General features: G+C 45.1%; 3 protein-coding genes across 3 annotated transcripts; 1 reads left to right on the forward strand and 2 right to left on the reverse strand.

The window, feature by feature from the left end:
* The first annotated feature begins 12 nt into the window (after positions 1-12).
* amn (amnion associated transmembrane protein) lies at positions 13-1,833 on the forward strand. The gene has a single exon (XM_061223963.1). It carries the CDS (start codon positions 164-166, stop codon positions 1,580-1,582), a length of 1,419 nt encoding a protein of 472 aa, XP_061079947.1. The 5' UTR covers positions 13-163; the 3' UTR covers positions 1,583-1,833.
* A 486-nt stretch (positions 1,834-2,319) lies between these two features.
* On the reverse strand, positions 2,320-10,385 carry LOC133114501 (tripartite motif-containing protein 16-like). Its single transcript, XM_061223962.1, has 7 exons — positions 10,249-10,385; positions 9,020-10,098; positions 7,240-7,335; positions 5,319-5,552; positions 4,842-5,013; positions 4,190-4,279; positions 2,320-3,831 (listed from the first exon to the last, which is right to left on the reverse strand). The coding sequence occupies exons 2-7, from the start codon at positions 10,025-10,027 to the stop codon at positions 3,257-3,259; spliced, it is 2,175 nt and encodes a 724-aa protein (XP_061079946.1). The 5' UTR covers positions 10,028-10,098; positions 10,249-10,385; the 3' UTR covers positions 2,320-3,256.
* A 3,925-nt stretch (positions 10,386-14,310) lies between these two features.
* On the reverse strand, positions 14,311-22,448 carry fads6 (fatty acid desaturase 6). Its single transcript, XM_061224910.1, has 6 exons — positions 22,255-22,448; positions 21,010-21,176; positions 20,170-20,350; positions 18,498-18,685; positions 16,484-16,663; positions 14,311-16,224 (listed from the first exon to the last, which is right to left on the reverse strand). Exons 1-6 carry the CDS (start codon positions 22,433-22,435, stop codon positions 16,075-16,077), a joined length of 1,047 nt encoding a protein of 348 aa, XP_061080894.1. The 5' UTR covers positions 22,436-22,448; the 3' UTR covers positions 14,311-16,074.
* Positions 22,449-24,041: the final 1,593 nt, after the last annotated feature.

The following is a 24,041-nucleotide window of genomic DNA, read 5'->3' on the forward strand; positions in this document are numbered from 1 at the left end:
TGCTGTAGTCAATGTTTGACTGCTGCTCCAGTTGCAAATGTACCCGAAGCTCATCCCTCCTACCTGACTGAGGCACACATTAATCTCGCTCATGTGACATGCACACAGTCAGAGCCGGGGCGAAGGTTAGCTGTGCTCCTCACTTCAATCACAAATCCTCAAGATGTCTCCTCCGCTGGCTGTCCTTATCTCCCTCTGCCTCTTCTTTGGCCTCCCCGGGTCGGCAAGCTGCCTCTACAAACAGTGGGTCCCCGACACCAGCTTTGAGAATGCGACCAACTGGGACAAGGGGGTGGTGCCCTGTGGTAGCGACAAGGTCCAGTTCCTGGCGGACAGGCAGGTGTCCGTGTACGTGAGGGAGGTCCACTCCATCCAGGAGATGAAGCTGCCAGTGAACGGGGAGTTCATACTGGCATCGGGAGCTGGCTTCACGGTGGGTGGTGGACAAGATAGCAGCTGCGGCACAGGTGTCACGGTCCAGTTCCGGGACTCTGAGACGGCAAAGTGGTTTGACCCCGCTCTGTGGCGGGCGGCCTCCTCTTCGGAGGACCTGGACAAAGGCCGGTTCTTGTTCTCAGTGCACGAGGAGAGTGTGCCCTGCAGCCATGACGACGTGGTGTTCCGGCCGGACACCTCCTTCCGCGTTGACACTACGGCGGGGCAGCAGAGCCTCCGGGTAAAGAGCGTGTCTGTGCTGGGGCAGAAGTTTCGCGAAAACGCCGGGTTCTCCCGGTACCTTGCGTCACGCTCTGGTCGGCTTCAGTTCCACGGAGACGCCGGCCCCGTCGTCGGGAGCCCTGCTTGTGACGACAGCTCTGGCTGTGACTGCGGTAATTCCGTGCACCATGGCAGGATCTGCTCGGGCATGGACTGCCCCCGTTTGGACTGTACGAAGCCCCTTCGTCCCGTAGGACACTGCTGCGATGTGTGTGGTGCCATCCTCCACTTGAAGATCTCCGGCAGATTCAACCTGGAGACCTACCGCCAGCGGCTACAGCATCTCCTACTCCACCCACAGTACAAGGCCGTTCGGATGGGTGTATCCAAGGTTACCATGCCCCAGTGGCTGCTGGGTGTGATCCCACGTGAGGCAGCGACAGAGATCCAGGTGGTGCTCCTAGATGAGGAGGGCTTAGGACCTGGGACGGTGGCAGAAGATGCAGCCCGTGACATCATGAAGGACATCCAGTCCCAGGGGGCACTCTTCGGCATCGAGGACGCGGAGCTCCAGGCGTCCTCAGGCAACGAAGGCACCGGTGACAGGGCAGGGGTGGTGGTGGGCGCTGTGCTGGGAGCCCTGGCTTTGGTGGTGTCCCTAGTCGTCTTGGGCTTCCTGTTCTACCGTGGGGTTATCCGGGTGCCTTCCCTCCCCTCGCTGCCCAGCTGGAGGAAGAACAGCGAGATCGGGGAGTTGGGGGGGCCCATAGATCACGGCTTTGACAACCCCATGTTCAACAAGCCCTCCCAGGTCCCTGGCTCGGGCGGACTATTTGGGACGGACAGCCTGAGCACCATCACCGTGACAGACCTGGGGGTCCACTTTGTCAACCCTGCCTATGATGAGACCAACTTCAATGCCTGAGTATGATATCAAGAGAATGATATCATTATCATCACAAAACGTCTTCATCTGAGCATCACTTTACTGGGATTCAATCATGCCTGAAAACATGTCAGTACTTCTTAAAAGCTCTTTCCTTTTTTCTATGAGTGGTTTCATACTGTCCTTTTTCAGCGGAACAGCACAGAAAGATTTCTTCACTGAGAGTTTCACTTGAGTTCGCTTTCACAGAATAAGAGCACTAACTAATTTTATTGGTGACATCATTTCTCAAAATTAAATAGCAAGTTGCATTAAAGTGTATGCAAAAGTTTGTTTTCTGATTTAAAAAAAAGTTTTAATTCGGTTTAATAAGAATGATGATATTTTCTTAATTAATTCCCTTTCTCTGTACTTTCCTTTGGTAGAAAGTATGTTATGGATGACAAATGTGACATTATTCTACAATAAAACAGTTGCAATGTTTTGTGTTTTATAATTATTTGAGAAAGATAATTCACTGGACATTTGTTTTATTCAACTTCTTCTGTAGATTGTGTGTTATGGACTCATACCACAGGCAAACACTACTAAAAGATTGTTCTAATGTCTGTTCTAATGGAAAGGTACAGAGCAGGACATCTAAATGACAGTTACAATTACAATCACAAGTTCAATCACATTTAAAGCTATCACTGACTGATCACATGTACTTTACTTGTATGTAACTGGGGACTGTAATGGAAGCGTGTTGAGAATGAAGTCTTTTCATCGGCAAGTCTATTTCAAGTTTCAAGTTTATTTATTTATAGTGTAACATTGTCCCGAAGAGTCTCTGCACACTTTGCATTCAGAATATTAAAAAATATCAACTTTTAGTAGTATGCAGTTGCTTGCCGGAGAGCAGATAATGCAGTAGTGAACCATTACAAGCCATGCTAAATACTTTTGGTAGTGTGCCATTTCCTCTAGATTTCTGCATGTTTGTCCGCTGGCTCAGTCAAAGGGACGATGGTTTTGGTGGTTGAGAGAGGAAGTCATCCCAGGGGCTGACCAGCAGGACTACGTTCTCCTTCTTGGAGAGCCAAAAGGCGGGGTACAGGGGTTCCATGAACTCGGCCTGATACTTATGTATGAGCGTCATGGAGCTATTCACTCCGTAGAAGGCCAGAAGCCCCTTGTCGTAATCCACGTAGACTCCGATCCTGCTGAAGCCTTCTGCAACATTTCACTGGACATTTGTTTTATTCAACTTCTTCTGTAGATTGTGTGTTATGGACTCATACCACAGGCTGATGAAACACTACTAAAAGATTGTTCTAATGTCTGTTCTAATGGAAAGGTACAGAGCAGGACATCTAAATGACAGTTACAATTACAATCACAAGTTCAATCACATTTAAAGCTATCACTGACTGATCACATGTACTTTACTTGTATGTAACTGGGGACTGTAATGGAAGCATGTTGAGAATGAAGTCTTTTCATCGGCAAGTCTATTTCAAGTTTCAAGTTTATTTATTTATAGTGTAACATTGTCCCGAAGAGTCTCTGCACACTTTGCATTCAGAATATTAAAAAATATCAACTTTTAGTAGTATGCAGTTGCTTGCCGGACAGCAGATACTGCAGTAGTGAACCATTACAAGCCATGCTAAATACTTTTGGTAGTGTGCCATTTCCTCTAGATTTCTGCATGTTTGTCCGCTGGCTCAGTCAAAGGGACGATGGTTTTGGTGGTTGAGAGAGGAAGTCATCCCAGGGGCTGACCAGCAGGACTACGTTCTCCTTCTTGGAGAGCCAAAAGGCGGGGTACAGGGGTTCCATGAACTCGGCCTGATACTTATGTATGAGCGTCATGGAGCTACTCACTCCGTAGAAGGCCAGAAGCCCCTTGTCGTAATCCACGTAGACTCCGATCCTGCTAAAGCCTTCTGCGACCTTCAGGGGCGTCTCGACATCGCTGTGCCAGGCGGAGAAGGCCCCGCTCCACTCCAGGCACCAGGAGAAGTCGTTGCCCGTGATGCAGCCATTGCTCTTCTCGCTCTTGCGGTCGATGCTCTTGTAGGTGACCCCCACGTGCACGCCGTCGCCGCCAAACTCCACCTCGAAGTAGTGCCGGCCCAGGCAGAAGCTCTCGGCGGCCAAGACCTGCCGCCAGTGGGCGAAGCGGCCCGGCCCGTCCGGGTAGCTGTGCTGCCAGGGCGTGGTGTTGGTGGCCTTCCTGCTCTTCTCCATCAGCCGCAGGTAGCTGTGCGCCGTGTCTGCATCAAAGCTCAGCACGGTGCCGTCTGTGCAAGGGGGACAAAGGCTAGGTCAGACTGAGGATGACCGTGTGAAGAAGCGTATGGGCCACAAGGCTAAAAAGACGTTTCAGCAATGCAATATTGTTAACTGTCAACCAAATGCTCATTATCATTATTGCAATGACACAGAGATGATGGTGTCGTTCCACCTACCTGACAGCATAATGAGACACACAGTATGTTTATGTGTAAAACAAACCAGGAAACATAGTTTATCATTGTTTTACAGACTAAAGCAAAGTATGCTCGGCACTGATTTAAGAGTGTTATAACTTTATGATTTCAGTGCTGGCCAACGGTCCCTTACACACACACATCTGAGGAGCAAAGAGAATAGACACACATTTAAGGAAGTCTTCTCGAGTCTCTGGCTCTGGCTCCTCACTCGGGCCCGTATTGAGGACGCCGGCTGTGCTTTTCACACCCAGCTTCACTGGAGGACGGAGAGGAGAAAGACACAGATGGGCTTAATGATTGTTTGTTTATTCCAAGTCCTATAAGTCGCTGATGTTACGCTTTGATAAATTACCATCTATAGACATATTAGCTGTTATACTTTTCACTCATAAAACTGTAGTGAAGGGGAAGCATGAGTAATGGCCGTTCCTATAGAAAACTAGTGCATGAACTGAGTCAGTACCCAAGGATGACATGACCAACCCCTTCTTTTAACTATGGTGTCATGAGTAAAAGTTGTACAGGGGTATAGATGGTTTTTGGTTAAGTTCACACTGCCATTGTACCACCAAGGTTCTTAGTCCTTGATCCCTGAATTGCTTTAGTAAATACCCAGGTATGCACATGGATAATGTCAAATGGATGAGATGTATTAATTATTCTGAAAAATGTATAAAATTATGAAAAAAAAACAAAAAAAAAGAAGAAAAGTGGGTGGGTTAAAGTGAAGTATACCATTGTAGGTATTTGCCAAGAAATATTTGCATTGTTTTTTAAAAAATATATATATTTAAATGGTTCCTTATAACCTCACTCACCACACTTGAAGGCCTCTTTCAGTTTGTCCCTGTAAGCTGGCAGCAGCTGGCCACTCAGCTCCTGGGTTGACTCTGTAACCATGTGGTCAAAGACAGCCAGACGATCTATCAGGCCAATGTAGACGCTGGGCACAGTGACGTCCACGACATCCTTCCTCCACAGGGAGTATTCCTGAAAATGACCACCAGGGGGAGCCAGATCATGCAGAAAGTCAATTCAGCTGTGCTGCAGATGAAGGATGGTCATTAACATGACTGTGCTCCTCTGACGCAAACAACTGATCCTACCAGATTTTAAGTCAAAGCCAACGTTTGTACCCAAACTGATCCTACCAGACTTTAAGTCAAAGGTTATTAATATCATCAGAGACTGGGGAGCTGAATTCTGGGCAGGAATGAAAGGCACAATGCTGAGTTCTGCAGCGGTGGAGCGCAGGCTCTGCAGGCGTGGGAGTGCGTGATGTGCCACAGCCCTACCTCCAGGAAGTCGATATCATTCTTGTTCCTGGAGAGCTTCTCGGCTCTGGCCTGGGCCCGGTGCACCTCGCTCAGCTTCTTCTCCAGGTGGGTCTGGATGCCATCCGCTCGCTGCACCGCCTGCCTCTCCTCCGCCCTCAGGATCTCCCTCACGTCCTCCAGCACCTTCCCCATGGCAGCCTGCAGCGCGGCGAACCGCAGCTCCATCCCGGAGCGGACCTCCGTCACCGAGCTCTGGAGGAGAGCCGGGAAGAGTGGGCCACACTGTCATGTATTCATACAGAATAAATATCCTCATCATTAGTATCATTATTGAATCTGATTGGCTGGTGTTGGAGGTGGTCTTAGTCTCTCTTTTGTTCATCTTTATCCCATCCCAGATTATACACAGTACATACACGGATTATGTCAAATTCTACCTTCAATCCCCCCCAGTTTTGATTGTGTATTATACTGCATAAAAACTGCATAAAAAAAGACAATTGTGCAAAAACTTTATTTTATATACTATTATTATTCAGAAATAATACCTTCATTTTGTCATAATGATTATAATTATTACATATTGCACACAATGTGGGATTAATTATAATTCAGTATATATGTACAGTATATATTTTTATATAAATACTTGAAAAATATGAAAAATATTGAATGTTGTGAATGTTTATTATCAAGATAATATTCTCAAGATAGTAAATACTTGAATAAAAACAAATATTAAGCCATGCTTGTAAGATCAACCTAAACATAATGTTCTAAAAGGAACAAATGAAATGAATACTTAAGATGGAGGCACAGCAGTGAAGAGGGGAGGAGAAAGAAAGGAAAGAAGAGAGAAATGTGGTGGAAAGAAAAGGGATAAGGTTTGGGGAAAAGAGAGAGACTGAAAGAAGGCAGACAGGAGAAAACGGTTGTAAATACAGTTTGTGAGAACGGAAAAGGAGATGGAAGTAAAGAATGTAAATAGTTTGTGAGAAAGGAAAAGGAGATGGAAAGAGTGGCGCAGTCATGTCAGACGTGATCAGGAAAAAGACCTGCCAAATGCAAACAGAAAATCCAACAGCAGTCATACAGTCTATACAGTAGATCTCTCTCTTTCTCCTTTTCATAGCTAGACACATAATCAAGCACAGCAGTAGTATGGGGCCTTGGCTAGCTTCATATACCCCGACTGCATAGCCTGTGATTGTTTTACATGCTGTTGTTTAGCTTTCAAGATATTTATTTGCCTGCACTTCCTGCTGAGCACTTCACGTTAGTTATTTTCAGCAACACAGAATGACTGTGTCAGGCTAACAGAGAGCAAGAGCCACAGGTTTGTTTTTAGCTCAGGTTGCATGCCTACAGCTGAATGTTGTGGGAAGGTAGTTACTGATTAACTTGATTGACTGATTTAATGATTAACTTGCTTTTAGGAAGTGCAGCCCTGTATCAGGGCGGTCTGTAGTGTAGTGGTTAAGGTGACTGCAACCTGCAAGGTCGGTGGTTCGATCCCTGGTGTAGCCACAATAAGATCCGCTGTTGGACCCTTGAGCAAGGCCTTTAACCCTGCATTGCTCCAGGGGAGGATTGTCTCCTGCTTAGACTAATCAACTGTATGTCGCTCAGGATAAGAGCGTCTGCCAAATGCCATTAATGTAAATGTAATGTATTGTATCTTCAGTGGTGATGAGACCAATGGAAGTGGTCTTCAAACAAATGCACAGTCAAACTGTCATCATACTCGAGTATTAGGAGGAAAAGCCTTCTCCCAGGACTGACTGTCCCAGTCTTCAGAACAAATGTCAACCACAAGTGTAGATTAGTGGTTATTAAAGAATGCTTCTCAAAATTCTAAAATCAAACCAGAAATCCAACTGTAAAATGAAATCAATAAACATGGCCAATAAAGTCTGAGAAAGTATGAAATGGAGGGTACCTTGATTGAGATTGTGTTGGTCTGCAGCTTGTTGATGGCCTTTTCGACAGCAGTTACCATATTCATCATATCCTCTACCTTCTCCTGCAACTCTTTCTGGATGCACACACATACACACACAAATACACAAACACACACACAGACACACACAAACACATTAGAATAAGTTCAAATTATAAAGCCATGGTAGAAACATGCATGGAATCTCACTGAATTCCCATTACCCTTAACAAAACAGAAACACATGCTGGACAGTTTTCCCACAGTATAGACGCTCCTCTATACTCATCTGTGCTTCCCAACTAGTGGAATGTGTTTCATGTTAGAGGTGAGAAGGTGAGATGGAACAGCAAGCAGTGACATCCTGAATTAAACAATGCAGAGGAAATTGAGCCACACTCCCACTTTACCCATGATCAAGACCCTTGGGTTTATTTAACCCATCCAAGTACTAGCCAGGCCCGGCCCTGCCCAGCTTCCAAGATCAGACTAAATCAGCCAAATGCAGTGTGGCGTGCTCTTAAATACCACATGCATTATGGTCATTGTACGTCGCTCTGGATAAGAGCATCTGCTAAATGCCTGTAATGTAATGTAATGTAATTTGGGTGCAACACTCAGTCACAATGGGCAATCAAGTGTTTTGCTTCATTACACAGTGTCCTGGAATGAACCTGTTTGCTCATCACCTTTTCACTTGGGATGATAAAAACTTGAATGAAAAAAACATTTCTATTGCCTTTCTTTCCCTGAACCATCCCAATAGACACACACACAAAAACCTAACCTGCCTTCATTGTTGTTGTCTCTGTAGTGTTTTGTATGCTGTTATTTTATTGTCATTGCAGGATCTTTTCTGGCAGGATATAGCACATGCTCTTGACTGCTTTTATACGACACTGCTGCTTTTTGAGATTGCACTGTATGTTCAAATGCACTTTAATTCATTAAATTGCCCATGTGGAACATATGGTGTTTTAACAATAAAATGTTATTAGAATGAAAATAGTTTGAGGTGAAGCAATCTACATTGAGATATGGCATTAAGACATGCAAATTATGAAAGCCAATATATTTTTCTACAAAATGAAGATGAAAGCCTAAAACAGCCAAAAATAAAAACATTTACATAAATATCATTAAATTGACAACTTACGACTGATCACATATGTATACATGTGCTTGTGTGTATTTCATATACAGTGGATTCAGAAAGTATTCAGACCTCTTCACCCTTTTGCACATTTTATTGTGTTGTAGATTTCATTTTAAATTGCTAATTGTATCCAATCTACACTCAATAACCCATAATGACAAAGTGAAAACATGTGCTCAGATATTTGTGCACATTTATTAAAAATCAGAAACTGAAATCTCTCATTTACATAGGTAAGTATTCAGAACCTTTGCTGTGACAGTCCAAATTGTGGTGAGGTGCATTGTGATTATTTACCCTTGAGATGTGTCCTCAGAAATGAGCAACTTCCTGCCCCAAGACAAAGCAGTCTAAAAATATGTTTTCACTTTGTCATTATGGGTTATTGAGTCACTCCATGTATGCGTCTGTATATGTGTCCGTACATCTGTGGGTGTGTGTATCTGTTTGTGTATGAATATGGGTACATGTATTTGTGTATGTATGTGTGTTTTTTCATAAATATGAGTCTGTATATTTTGGTGTGTTCGCATGTGTGTATGTGTATATATGCCTGTGTGTGCGTGTGTGTGTACGCGTGTGTGCCTGTGTGCGTGTGTGTGTACGTGAGTATGTGCGTGGTACCTCCATGTCCCTGCGGGCCTCAGTGAGGGGTATCAGGGCGTGTCCCTGGTGCGCCGCCTCCTCGCACTCCTGGCAGACGCAGACGCAGCAGGCCTCGGCCGGGCAGTACAGCTCCAGGGGCTGGCCGTGGCCCTCGCAGGTGCGCCGCTCGATGTCCCGCAGCGGCTCCACCAGCCGGTGGTTGTGGAACTTGCTGTTCTCCAGGTGAGGCCTCAGGTGAGCCTGGCAGTAGGACACCAGGCAGGTGAGGCAGGACTTGACAGCCTTGTGGGGGGTGCTCTCCAGGCAGGCATCGCACGCCACGTCCTTAGGCCCCGGGGCCTCCTCCCCAAGCTCTGGGCCCTGGGGCCCCTCCGTCTCGAGCTGGCCTGGCTTTGGTTCCCCAAGCTCTGGGTCCCGGGGCCCCTCCGTCTCCAGCTGGCCTGGCTTTGGTTCCCCAAGCTCTGGGCCCTGGGGCCCGTCCGTTTCACGCTGGCTTGGCTTTGGTTCCCCAAGCTCTGGGCCCTGGGGCCCCTCCGTCTCCAGCTGGCCTGGCTTTGGTTCCCCAAGCTCTGGGCCCTGGGGCCCCTCCGTTTCACGCTGGCTTGGCTTTGGTTCCCCAAGCTCTGGGCCCTGGGGCCCCTCCGTCTCCAGCTGGTCTGGCTTTTGTTCCCCAAGCTCTGGGCCCTGAGGCCCTTCCGTCTCGAGCGGGCCTGGCTTTTGTTCTTCCGGAGCTTTCTGCTCCTCCACCAGGCTCCTGGCCGCAGGGGGGTCCTGAATCCTCTCCCACTCTGCCGCACTACGAGGAGAGGCTCTCCTCTCCTGCTCAGACTTGGGCCCTGGGTCGTCACAGTGACACTGCTGGCAGCCAGTTCCCTCTTGGGAAATCTCCTCAACCGCGGCACCCATCGGAACGGACAAGACGAGGGAGGCGCCGGAGGATTGGGAGATGCGGACTGTGACGGACCCAGAGGCCGCCAATAAGTCCTCACTCTGGGCTAGTGAGACATTCATATCCACTCCATCCATGTGTGTACCGCAGTTCCACTGAATCTACTCTCACACTTCTGCCTCTACTCCGTCTCTACTTCAACGGTGCTCTGCCGGCAAAAATCACACGTTACAGTGTTGTCAATGCAGTTATATACACAATGAAATACGGAATCTGTAAGCATGTCGTGTTACAGTATGTGACACATGAACATTCATAAGTAAACAATAATTATTGTTATCATTACGATTTCACTTACTCGTTCTCTCTCTGTCTCACGTCCTCCGTGTTTGCAAAGTCATCGCACAATTCCTCTCCACCTCCCTTTATCATTCCTTCTCTCTCTCTCTCTCTCTCTCTCAGTGCTAATCCTTCTCTGACAAAAACCAACAAAACCAGAAATGGAGAGCAACAGACCACACGTTAAATGGGAGTTCCCACAGGAAGCACTTACAATTCCACTGCCCCTCCCTCCCTTGGTTTGGGGCCAGGGGGAGGACAAAAAAAGGGGGGGGGCATCTACCCAGGAAAGCAAGAGGAGTCAAAACCATTCCTATACCTAGAAACTTGTCAGATAACAAGTCTTCAAGCAGCACCTCTCCCCATCCCTCCCTACCTCCCTGTGAACCTTAATTGTTGTCTCTGTGACTTGCTTGTGTATCGGTATTCTTAGTTGGCTAGGTAAGCAGTGTTTGGATAGTTAACTTTGGTCACTTTTGCTCTGTTTGTTTGTTTCTTTGTTCTCAAAAAAAAAAAAAAAAAAAGGCCCTCGTCCTTATCTTTGTTGTACAGGTAGCAATTGAAATTGTACTTGCCTCTAGGGTCTTTCAGCGAACTTATCCCTGGTTATGGATATGCACTTTGTTGTACGTCGCTCTGGATAAGAGCGTCTGCCAAATGCCAATAATGTAATGTAATGTAATAACAGAATAAGGATTCAGGTTTCAATTATTATGCTTCTGAAAAGAAGTTATTCTTCCCAGTGGGTTGGATGACTGGGAGAGCTTAAGAACAAAGCACTATGTGGCTAGACTGTCCCTCCCTCTCTTAGTCATAGAACGTCTCTTTTTCCGTCTGTTCGACATTGACTTTTCTAATAGTGGGTAGTTGGCACCTTTCACTCTCGTTCACACATTGCAAACAGTGGATGGTGAAAAAGTTTTTGAAAAGAGGTGACCAGCCATCCACCGCCCACCCTGCCCCCATGCCCGAACACATTATGAATGAATTCATTAACATACACATCATGTAAAACAGTTCCTGTATCTGCTTTCTATTGCTCTCTGTCCTCTGATTGTCCTTCAGGGCAATAGCTGCAAAGGTTTAGCTGCAGTTCTTTTAAAATAAGGTAGTTGTGTGTGTGCGAGGTAGTTGACCCACTTGAGAACACATTCTCTGCCTCCCACAGCTCATTACTTTTACACTGTGAGCACTTTATTGGGAATTTTTTAAACTTAATTTTAAGTCTTCTGCTGCTATAGCCTATCCACTGAGGGGTTTGACGCACTGTGTGTTCAAAGATGAACTTCAGCATACCACTGTTTTACTGTGTCGTTATTTGTGTTACTTTCCCCTCCCTCTGACCTCTCTCATTAACAAGGCACTTCTCTTTCACCATTCCCTGCAAACTCTAGAAACTGTTGTGCATGTTGAAATGTTTAAATCTCAGATGGGGTGCGACCACTCCACGCCTCATCTGCATCAGACATTGCGCAATCATTTCTGTGTGCTGTTTACTGTGTACGGGCTGTGTAAATAAGGCAAGTCACCCTCACAAGGGAATTAAAGGGGCAGTTCACCCAAGCATTCAGATATGTGTCCACTAGAATGCAATGTACTATCTATCCATTCATGAGGTTTGACAAGTTTTCTACATGTCCACTGCAGCTCACTCTGATACAATGGACCACAATGGCTCCCTATCTTTTTGGGGCCTCAAAACGCCAAATATTTTCATTAAAAAAACGTCAGAACTTTCTCATTTCCGCAGTGCCGGTGTTGTTGAAACAGTAGGGACACAGAAGCCAGGCATCCATCGATGTGATGTCTGTTGTATCAGGGTGAGCTACAGTGGGTATCTAGAAATTTCTGTGAAACTATCTGGATGAATGGATAGTACTCTGCCTCGGTGGAAACATAGTGTAATTTCATTTTTTGCCCCTTTAACATAATCAAATTATGTTATGCTGTCTGAGTGAAGGAACACTAATCCAAACAGGTGAACGCAAATAAAAGCACACATAAGCCTGCACAAATTCAAATGATTGCACTCAAGCAGAGAGCTGCATAGGAACTGGGACTTTTCCTGCAAAGACACGACCGCGGTCAGTGACAGAGTGTCCAGTACAGTATGTCCTGGGATAGGGTTGCTACCCTGTTTTTACCGTAGTGAGGATGTGCAGTGTGTTTCCCCCTGATTACCAGCAGTGGAGTCGCTAGACCGCAACCCAGAAGCCACTGCCCCTGTTTACAACGGATACACGGATACACGGACAGTGCTGTCTGCTGCACTTCCTACCCCAAGATAAAGCACAGAAATCATTCAGTTTGTCTTATAGGGCAGGACTCTCAAAACTGAGGCTCTCTGATCATTTACCATCATAATTCCATACTTCATCTGTGACATATTTTATGCTTTCAAATTAAATAAAACCCTGGTAGTACTGGTATCATTGTAATAACACAACATTTCTATTGTTCTAAATAGCTACACTTCTTGCAACGATCCATACTATCAATATAGGGTGATATCATAGCACATAGTGTAGACAAGTCTAAGTGTAATTGTGTTAAATAGGCACTGAATGCTTTTTATTTATTTCAGGTCAGAGTTGTCATTTTATCAATCTTGGAGCATAGGGCGGCCATGTTAAAGGGCCGTTTGAGAAGAAGGTCTTTGAAACTCTACAATAAGCTCTGAGGAAACAGCTGCCTCCACACCCGCAAGCACTTTGAAGTCTCTCAGTTGAATCGAGTCATTCTAATTTTCAGACTTTTTCCTGTAGACACCCTTGTTCTTCTGTTCAATATTCTCTCAAAGCTCTGTTTTATACAGTTGACTACTCAAGAGTGTATAGTCAGCTTCCAATTTGAGTCGAACCTGAAACATTCTGGTGGTTCAAAGCCAGTTTCCTCAGCTGCTATGCTATATGACTGCCATTGTTAAGCAGCTTTGGAACTAAGAAACCCACCTTTATTCATCACGACGTAGTTTACACATATTTCTGCACCTGGAATCAAACTACAGCTGTTAAGGGTAGGCTCAATTCTGAGCTATGCTCAAACCGGGATTCAAACCTGCAACGCATATCCTAATCCACAGTCTTTACACTCACAGAGTGCTTTACTGAAATTAAAACATGGTTGGCAGCTAACTGGCGGAAGAACCTGAGGTACCTGAGGTACTCCTGATTGGATCTAAAGGCCATTAATCACATTTTAAAGTGCCTAATCTAACAGTTGAAGGTAATCCAATCTCCTTTGCTCAACTGATAAAGAATTTAGGTGTAATCATTGACCTCAATCGTTGACTCTAATCACAAAACTCATTATCTGTGTCAGAAAGATGTACAGTAGAGGTGCTGATTCATTTCCTCATAATATCTCACCTGGACTACTGTAACTCTTTACTTACTGGTCTGCAAAACAGTAGACTACATAGGTTGCAGCCTGCTCACAACACAGCTGCCATGTTACTAACTTGCATTCACGGGTGTGAACACACCACACTTGTTCTCAGATCATTGCACTGGCTGCCTGCGAAACAGCGAATCGACTACAAAGTAGTCATGACCACATACGGTGTGGTAAATATTTGAAGAGTGGTACAATTTCCTTCTGAGCATTTAAACATAAAGAGCAGAGATACCGCTCATACTGATAATACCAGTGCAAAAGTACAAGCAAAAAAATTGATGTTTTTCTAAATCATGGCTCCTTTTTCACAGGCTTTGTATTCATATTTTAATGCTATCGCATTCACAGAGGACAAAAAAACTATTTTTGTATCAAGCTTCATTCTTCACACAGAAGAGGTCATGAGAGGAACACCGCAATATCAATGTGATGCATTACCAATAATGTTTCTTGCAAACCCTTTTGCTTTGAGGGAACACTTAAGTCAAAGTCTTAAATGACTTAATTTTAAGTAAAAATACTACATTGCAATGACAATTTTGCTTGAAGTACAAGATTACTGTTAGTCCACTTGATTTCCACAGCAGCTCTGGTCTGTTTTTTTAAATTGGCTCAGAATCTGTCAGAGTTCCTGGCTGTATGCTGCCACCTGGAGGCCTGTAGGAAACACACATGGAGATGCCAATTGATTCTCCAATTCATTTTATTTAATGCTATTTAACCTTGAGGACAGCTTCATACCAAGCAGTAGTACATGGAGGGAGGGGGGAGAAAGAGAGGGAGATAACTCATTCCAAGGTCAATGTTCACATTCACTTCATCCTTTAAAGCACACAAAGGCACAGCTTTATCAGATACGAGTTATTTTATGTTTTTATTGAACGCACTCACTCCATAGTCGACGTGCCACGAGATGCAGCTTTGCCAGGTAAATGGGGTTATCAGCTTGGTGAATTTTCACCACAGGTGTGCAGAGCAGATTCTAATGCAGGGTTACTGTTGTTCCAAGCTCCGTTTAGAGTCCAATACCAGCGTTTGAATCTACTGTGCCTTTAAAGCAGGGGTCTCCAACCCTGGTCCTGGAGAGCTACTGGGTCTGCTGGTTTTTGTTTTCACCTTAAAATCTAGGTAAAAAGACCTAGGTAACCAGGTGAGGTGAGTTAATTAATTAAATTAGAGCAGTTGATTATAGTTAATTGCAGGGTAAGAACGAAAACCAGCAGACCCAGTAGCTCTCCAGGACCAGGGTTGGAGACCACTGCTTTAAAGCAAAAGTCCATTACGTCATGTTCCTCTGTCCCACTTTCTCCATACTCGCCAGAGACTTAGTTCAATTAAAATACAAGCAAGAATCTTTTCCATTCTTTCCCCGGCAGTGGAATGCAGTCAGACCTACACTGTACTGAGGAAGACAGGAGGCGATGACACTGTCATGTGTTAATGTCAGAAGTGATGGTGCCACTTCTAAGACACTAGAAGAACAGCGGTCTCCAATCCTGGTCCCCAGAGATTCACCCTGAATCCCTCATGAATGGGGGGGGGGGGGTGAGTCAGCTGTTAGCTGTTTATAATGCAGCCACAGCAGTAATTTGTTCCAGAGAACTTGGATGGTTTACATCTCAACAGGTGTTGCTGTGTAATTCTACAGAAAATGTGCTTAGCCTTGCTCTCAACATTTAGTAAAAACATCACTAAATGTTTGTTCCTTTTGAAATTGTGGCTTTCAGAGCCATAACAAGTTCATACAATCTTTTCACAAATTAGATTAATTCCACACCAAGAACAATATTGACAGGTAAGTCCTAAATGCAAACAGTGGAGAACAATCGATGGGGACCTTAGTACAGACAGATGGTCACAGTCCTCTAAAACATGTGATTTAGGGCAAACACAGATAGAACACTGTAGTACAATAGTGTAAATATCTTCTGTCAGGAGGCAACACATTCTCAGTGTGTTCTGTGTGGTCCGTATCGATAACAGTCTTTCACCTTTTGGCCGAGTTGGTTACTGGTATGCTCTGTCATCTAAACTTTTCCAGTTTTCACCAGTGGTTTACACACAGAAGACTGATGTAAATGCCGACACAATCATAGTAATTAATCATTAATACACACACAGTCGCATACAACCTGAGACACTGACTCTTTGCATGGTTTAAACTGAATACACAATATTGCATAGGTTTGCATCTCTAAAATGCACTGCAGTGGTTGTTATGTTAACATGGTTTCATTCGGTACATTGCGGTAATCACAAAGCCCTCCATAATCCCCCAAACCAAGAGTTCAGGTCTATAAACATGTCCATGTGACCACCTCCAGAGCTACCGTTAGAAACTAACTAAGTGGCATAGAAGACCATCATCTCGGGTTCAGTTTCGTTTGAGACATAATTCATGCTCAAGCGTTAGGAACGGTGACCTTTGGATCCTTCCTCCCATCCCTGGTTACTGCACCCCCACCAGCTCGGTGATGGACGGGGCCAGAACCATCAGCTCCTGGTACTTGTGGAAAAAGAGTCGGAGGCGAGAGAGGTAAGCTTCCTCCTGATAGGGCAGCTTCTTCTCTCTCAGGTACCTGGAAACAATGGGCTTCACCTGCTCACGAGGAGGGGGAGAGAAAGAGAGCGAATGAGAGAGCGAATGAGAGAGCGAATGAGAGAGCGAATGAGAGATGTGTATGTCTACACCTATGTTCATGTGTTCAATGGTATATGTTCTTTATATCGTCTTTCCTGCGCATTGGCAACATAAGTATTTTTGAACTTGAGAGAGAGAGAGGGCAAGAGATGAGTTCCTAGAGTATTAAGATGGGCAGACAGACGGACGGGCAGACAGGCAGACCTTCACGGCCTACCTTCAGACACATGTGGTCAGACAAAAAGGGGAAGAGGTGGTGCTCCACGTGGCAGTTGATGAGCGAGTGTCCAAAGGTCCAGTCCAGCACTGGGTTCCGGGGAAGGTTCAGGACGCCGTGGGTCATCTGGTGGATCCGTTTGGGCCGGCGGGTTGGAGAGAACATGGCCAGGCCAATGTGCTGTGGGCGGGACCGGATCAGATCCCGAACAAGGACAATGCAGGAGCGTACAAACACACATGCAACCACAAAATGTCCATTTTACCCAAGCCTGAGACCCACTAATACCAGTGTGACACCAGCTGTACCCAGAGAAAAAAAACCCTTTGAATAAAAAGGTTTAGTGGCCCCATATGCCTGTCCCTGCCTTAGTCTGCATGAAAGATCGCAAAGGACACAAAGATTGAGAATGTCTATCAGCTGTCGTCCTCTGATGAATTCTGACATTAATTCTAATCCTGTGATTTTTTAAGGTGCATGAGCACATTTTTGGGGTGTGTTTTGTTAATGTCAAAGGCGAATCAGTTCATTTTTCTCACGCCATTTTGCTTTCTGTGACCTGCTACCCTTTCCTCTGCTCCCTCTGCCTCCTCTCGCTACGTCAGTGCCCAACAGAGGCCAAAACCAGGGATGAATTGTTGCTCTGTTCATCCGCATAATGCAAATATTTTGCACAGTGCTTTCCTCTGAATGGGAATAACGGGGAAATAATGCGACCTGGAAAACACTCAAGAATGTGAACAAGAAAATATGATCTCCCTAGAGAACTACAAAAGCTTCTCTGTGAATTAAACATCAAAAGAGCTATGATTTACACAATGGCTTTAGCTGCAGCACTATCATGTGACCAGGGTTGCAGTGTATTTGTTTTCTATTGGCACCCAGTAATAAACTTTGCATAAACAGGTCCAAGGGCAAGTAACAGGTGTTCGGTACATATTGTAAAACCAAGACTAGACCTGTGTTTGTTTGTGCATGTTAATAAAGTGTGTATATGGGGATCTGCTGTTTCTCCAGGGAGAGCGTGGATGGGATGAGGTAGAAGCAGAAGTCTATATGAAAGCATTCACCTGTGTCAGTGCATCCTCCTCTAATCCCATCTGTGAATCCCACTGCCTAAGTAGCATCAGATAAAAACACTGATTCAACTGGCTGCAGCAGATGTTTTTCATCTCTGGGGGAAGGTGTGTGTGTGAGAGGCAGGGGGGAGGGTCAGGTATCAGTGAGTGGTATGGTGTATGTGTGTGTATGTGTGTGGCGTGTGCGTGTGTGTCGTGTGGTGTGTGTGGTGTATGTGTGTGTATGTGTATGGCTGTGGTGTATGGTGTGTGCGTGTGTGTGTCGTGTATGGTGTGTGCGTGTGTGTGTCGTGTATGGTGTGTGTGTGCGTGGTGTATGGTGTATGTGTGTGTATGTCCGTGTGTGGTGTATGGTGTATGTGTGTGTATGTGTGTGGTTTGTGTGTGTGTGTGTGTGTGTGGTGTATGTGTGTGTATGTCTGTGGTGTATGGTGTGTGTGTCTGTGGTGTGTGTGTGTGAGTGGTGTATGTGCGTGTATGTCTGTGGTGTACGGTGTGTGTCTGTGGTTTGTGTGTGGTGTATGGTGTGTGTCTGTGGTGTGTGTGTGGTGTACGTGTGTGTATGTCTGTGGTGTACGGTGTGTGTCTGTGGTTTGTGTGTGGTGTATGGTGTGTGTGTGTCTGTGGTGTGTGTGTGTGTGGTGTATGTGTGTGTATGTCTGTGGTGTACGGTGTGTGTCTGTGGTTTGTGTGTGGTGTATGGTGTGTGTCTGTGATGTGTGTGTGTGGTGTATGTGTGTGTATGTCTGTGGTGTACGGTGTGTGTCTGTGGTTTGTGTGTGGTGTATGGTGTGTGTCTGTGGTGTGTGTGTGTGTGGTGTATGTGTGTGTATGTCTGTGGTGTACGGTGTGTGTCTGTGGTTTGTGTGTGGTGTATGGTGTGTGTATGTGCGTGTGCGCGCACACACAGTATATGCAGCATGTGTGCAGCTCACCTGGAAGATGTTGACATGGATGTAGGGCATAGAGTAGAGAGCCCGGCACAGCAGCATGCACAGCAGAGCACTGGCAGGGGACTCAAACCCAGAGATATTCACCAGCAGCCAGTACTGCGAGTACAGACCCAGTGACACCATCAACACTGTACGCATCGCGTGCACCAGGGAGTAGTCCTTTAACATACCTAGAGAGAGAGACACACACACACACATATATATATATATATATATATATATATATATATTTATACATTGGTGTATCTCCCTCCTGTGAAGGCATGAGTGGGCATTTCTGTAGGCTCTGTATATCTAAGTATCTTATCTCCGTATATCACTCACTGTCCATCTCTCTGTCACACACACAGTACATTGTTTCCTTCTAGGGAGTAGAAGCAAATGCACCAATGATTAATGAGACAGTGTAAAGATACCTGTTGGTTCATGAATATTTTAGAACTGACGTTTACAGATTGAAATGTACTGATATGTACCTCAATGATGCTTTGTTTTTCTCACAAGAAAACAGCACTGATAATCTCCACTATTCTACCATTTAGCTGGTCAGTGTGAACGAGTTTAAAGATCACCTTCTAAATGTTAGATTAATATTTTTACTAGGCTTTCCCTCTCGTCAGCCCATGTTTTAATAATTATTAACCCTCCTGTTATGTTCAACTTTAGGGAACAGCAATCATGTTCCCGGGTCAAATTGATCCGGTGCATGTTTCACCATCTGAAAGTTTAGTAGTTTAAAAATATATTTTTCTCCATAAACATCATCTTTAGCTCAATTAATATCAATTTAATTAATATTTAGTGTAATCAAGTTTTTCACCTCTTACACATCATGATTTACTGATGAGAATCAATTTGTTTTCCATTAAAAAAATAATTTTCAAACTGTTTTTTTCTGTACACTGGCAAAAATTTGTCATTCACCACATTTGCTTCAACATTCTTATTTTATTTTTATTTTTTCCCCAACATTTTTGAAATAAGTTTAATGTTGGTAGGACTACATGCATGGGCCCTTTTATATGTTGCCCATCCTCCCTGAGTGTGGGCGGAGTTTTCCCATTCTCATCTTAGGTAGAATAATATTTGATACATTTCGCATTTTCCCTGCAGAAAGTGAGGGAAGGGGTGTAGTTGGGGTCCAGGAACAAAGTGCCTCGCCCGGAAATCAAACCCTCAGCTTTCCAGTTACAGGACATTTCCTTAACGACTGTGTCACCCTAATGCTAGATAATGTAAAATACACTTTATTAGGTCCACCTGTACACCAGCTGGTAAATGCAAATATTAAATCAGCCGATCAATAAAAGCATGCAGACATTGTCAAGAGGTTCAGTTGTTGTTCAAACCAAACATCAGAATGGGGAAGAAATATGATCTCAGTAAATTTGACTGTGGGATGATTGTCGGTGCCAGAAGGGGTGGTTTAAATATATCAGAAACTGCAGATCTACTGATCTACTTTCATGCACAACAGTCCCTAGAGTATACAGAGATCATATAGAGAGTAAATCGAGTATACACGCCTCACTCCAGCCTCACCCCTTGCACTGCCATCCAAGCCCGACCTGAGACCCCACCTTTGACTGAGCCTGCCCCACATATACAGCCCGATCCATGTCTGTCCCCCCCTCCCCCCAGATCCAGCCCTTACCCAGCGCCACCAGGGGAGTGAGGATTGGCACAGTCAGCGGGGCGAGGAACAGATAGACGGCGCGGGGCAGGAAGGGGATGCGCCAGGTGCTAGAGTCGCCCAGGCCTAAGATGTTGGTGTGGGCGTGGTGCAGTTTGATGTGGGAGTGGACACCTGCCCTGGCTGTGAAAGCACCACACACCTCGGACAGACAGAACAGACAGATGTCAGACAAACCCCTGCATGTGACAGGCCTAAAGAGAGACACAGGTGTTACAATGGCTGGACCTGCCGGTATTGATTGTGATTGCGATATTTTGACTATCCATTAAATTGGATAAACTTAATAGCTAGCTTAAACTCGTAGCTAAGGATTCCACATCCATTTCAGCAATGGGGGAAGCAATACATACTTAATTGAACATTCCAAATTAAGAGAAAATTGATTAATTGTTAGAAATAGATTCAGATACAGTAAAACATTGTGACATGACTGAATGGAACCAGCATGAATGGCGTGGTGAAACATGCGTGTGACGATAACTGATTTAGCTATTTTTAGCAGATACTCTTATCCAGAGCAACATACAATGCAAAAACCAGGGCAAGGATCAGGGATGAAAGTGCACCATTTCCCTGGGAAAGCACAGTCCCAGGAAAAAAGTGCATATTCATTGTTTGTTTTGTTTTTTTCTTGGGGGGGGGTAGGCAAGGGGTCTATGAATAAGCCGGTGTTGTTGTATAGTGTACTTATCTCTTCCTCAGTCTGAGCACATAGTGGAATTGAAAACCTATAAGCACGCCTGGAAATAGCCCACTTCATTATGGGTTTTTTAAAAAGTTGGTTCGGTTGCATCTCACCTCGATGAAGAACACGGCCCAGAACTCAGCCCAAGCCTGGGACTCGTTTAGCAACCCGTGGGTGGCCAGATGGGTCCCCTTGAAGGTGATGATGGCATGGGCAGTGCCCATGACCAGCACGCCAAGTGCAAACAGTAGGCCAGAAGAGGATCCCAGCAACAGGAAGGCTATGTGAGATTGGAAGAAAGAAGGTTGGTAAAAACACGGTGGTGATGGGGGGATGAGGAAAAATAAGAAAACATGGAGGGGATGCTGGAGAGATGAAGGGGGGGGAAGAGGTTATGATGATGATGACAGAGTAATATTAATATTAATGTTAACAATAATAATAACATTAATATGAATTATAATCATGATAATTATTATTATCATCATCATTATATTATTATTTTTATAACTCTCATCATCGGCATCATCATCATCATTTGTGGGCACCGTTATTAAATGAACTTGGCAATCACGCCTTTGAACTCTCATTACCCTTCAACAGGCATACAGCCATGCCGCCCAAGCTATCTTTCATGAGCGCTATCAGACGGCCAAGGAAGAACAGCCTACGAGTAAACATGAGCCCGTCAGCGCGCTCCAATCCCCCGGCCCCCACAATAGGATATCCGACCTAGTGAGTTGCGAGAGGTGCTCCAGAAGGTGTGCGTTTCAGAATTGAAACCGGAGTCTAGCATGAGCACAGAAAGACACCGGTAGTGACTACCATTTCATAACCGAAAAACGCATCACCAACAAAGCACATCGCCAATAACTCCATATGCGCTTTTTTGATATTGTTAATTTTATTTCATTTTTTTTCTTTATGTATATAACGATGTTTTAACAATCCACTCTGAAACGTGACATTAAATAGGCTATACCGTATTTTCCCATGACGAAGAGAAGACAACGGTTCTGACAACGGTATTTGGCCACAGAATGTTTTCCCATATCAGAACTTACAAACAAAATGAGGACGATAAAGACACACTGCATGCAATGCAACGTATAAGTTCAATCAATAGTATCAATGAACAGCTAAAGCTAAAACAATGTTGATACGTATTAGCACTAGCAACCGTTACATACATAGCCTTACTTATACAGCAGTTTGATCAATTCTTGCGGCGGCAATGGATATTGTAACTTCCGATAAGAAATGTCGCTGTGAAGGACAACAGTGGTTGCGTTTACACGGATGAGGCACAGTAAAGTGAGTTCCCTTGGGTGTGGGGTGTGGGCTGGCGGGTATCTTACCTGCAGGCAGAGAGAGGAATGCAGAGGCCAGGATGGCATAGTCAATCCCCTTCCTCTCCCACCAGCTGCTCTGCTTGACCACCTTCTGCACCAGCCGAGTTAATTCCATCATCAGGGACTCCCTGTCCTCCTCCTTTTCCATCCCCTCCGCTTCCGTGCTCCTGCTGCCTGACGGCGCCATGTCCCCCGTGTCCGATGCCCCCTTCCCCTCGCCTTCTCTCCCCTCATCTGGAATGCTCCTCATACTCACTCAGTTTGAGCTAGGGCTGCGCTGCACAGTAACTTCAGACTCACTGCAGGATACTCTGAGGGAGTGAGCAGAGAGGAGAGAGGGAGGGAGGGAGGGAGGGGGGAAGAGAAAGAAGAGAGAGGGAGGAGTGGGATGGAGAGAGAGAGTACAGAGAAGGAGTACAGGAGAAGAAAAGGCAGAAAGAGTATTTGAAAAGAGCCAGCACTTTGCACTTTTCTCTGATGTCGAAACAGCAAGGGGACAAAGCTCAAGCTGGCGTTCGGCTTTGGCTCGGCCCCTCACAGCCCCGACTGAGCAAAGGAAACAGTCGCCCAGCTTCCCCTCTCCCCCTACCAACCAATAATAACACGGTCAGCCTCTCACTAACCAACCACACACCCTCAGCCTGGTCTCAGTATGAGTGTCCTGCAGACTGTACTGTGTCTGACCACATCTACAGACTCACACGCACAGAGACGCCCGGAGAGTCTATTCTGTTCTCACTCTGTGCTGCAGTGCACCTCATGAATACTACACAGCCTTCCCTCTCCCCAGAGTAGGTTTCACACACTCTACTTGGCACCAATCCCAGAAGTGCATGTAGGGTCCGCGCATGGGCCGCCAAATAACGTAGGGATTTTACTCTCTGCGAAACCGGGGCGCCAATTAATGTTATGTAGCAGAATAACTGCAAAAAGTAATCAGGCTCGTAAAATTACTGTTATCAGAAATATCTAACAAATTTAGTATTTAATGAATAATTAAAATAACCAATATCAATCAGTAAACATACCGATAACCTGAAGGTTAGAAGTTCTTTGAAAGACTGCTTTGACTCGGCTCTCATGTCTATGCGACACTAAAATGGACACTGTATTTCTAGTTTAATAAAATACATTCATTAAACAAACATACAAACAGAAAAGATATGGGGCTGAAGTTAGTAGGGTATGTTAGGAATGTGTGTGTGTGTGTGTGTGTGTGTGTGCGTGCGTGCGTGTGCTTGATCAAAGGAAAGTGGGAGTGTTAGGGTTAGCTGTGGAAAGAGAGACAACTTGTGTAGTTTTACTCTATAATTACAAATGCGAAAGACGGCGAATCAATTACGTACATATACGGCTAACAATAAAATCAAATGATTAGACAAAGCAAATATAGAAACACAGATTCACAATATCAGTTAAGACTAAGCTAAACACTGGCTATGCCTGAATCCAAAAGATTGCGATGGTGCTGTGAATGATGTCCTGGAGAGGTGCGCAAAGCTGAAGCTTGTTGCTGTTGTTTGTTTGTGAGCTGATGTAGTCTGCGTACAGCAGTTTCCATTCACTATAGGCCACTAAGTTACCGCAGTAAACTATGTGTGTCCGTAGGCCTGGTGGTGCGCTGTGCAGAATTCAGAATCTGTCCGAGTCTCGGAGCAGATGAGAAGAGAATGGCCAAAGAGAGTGTCCAAAAAGAGAAGTGCGTCAAAAGAAAGAGGGAAATCCCAAGATCGTGCCTTGCTCTTGGGGAAAGTTTATTGCTCCCGCCATTTTGGGATTAGCTGAACCGAAAT

This window comes from Conger conger, chromosome 16 (genome assembly GCF_963514075.1).
Source record: "Conger conger chromosome 16, fConCon1.1, whole genome shotgun sequence".
Taxonomy (NCBI): domain Eukaryota; kingdom Metazoa; phylum Chordata; class Actinopteri; order Anguilliformes; family Congridae; genus Conger; species Conger conger.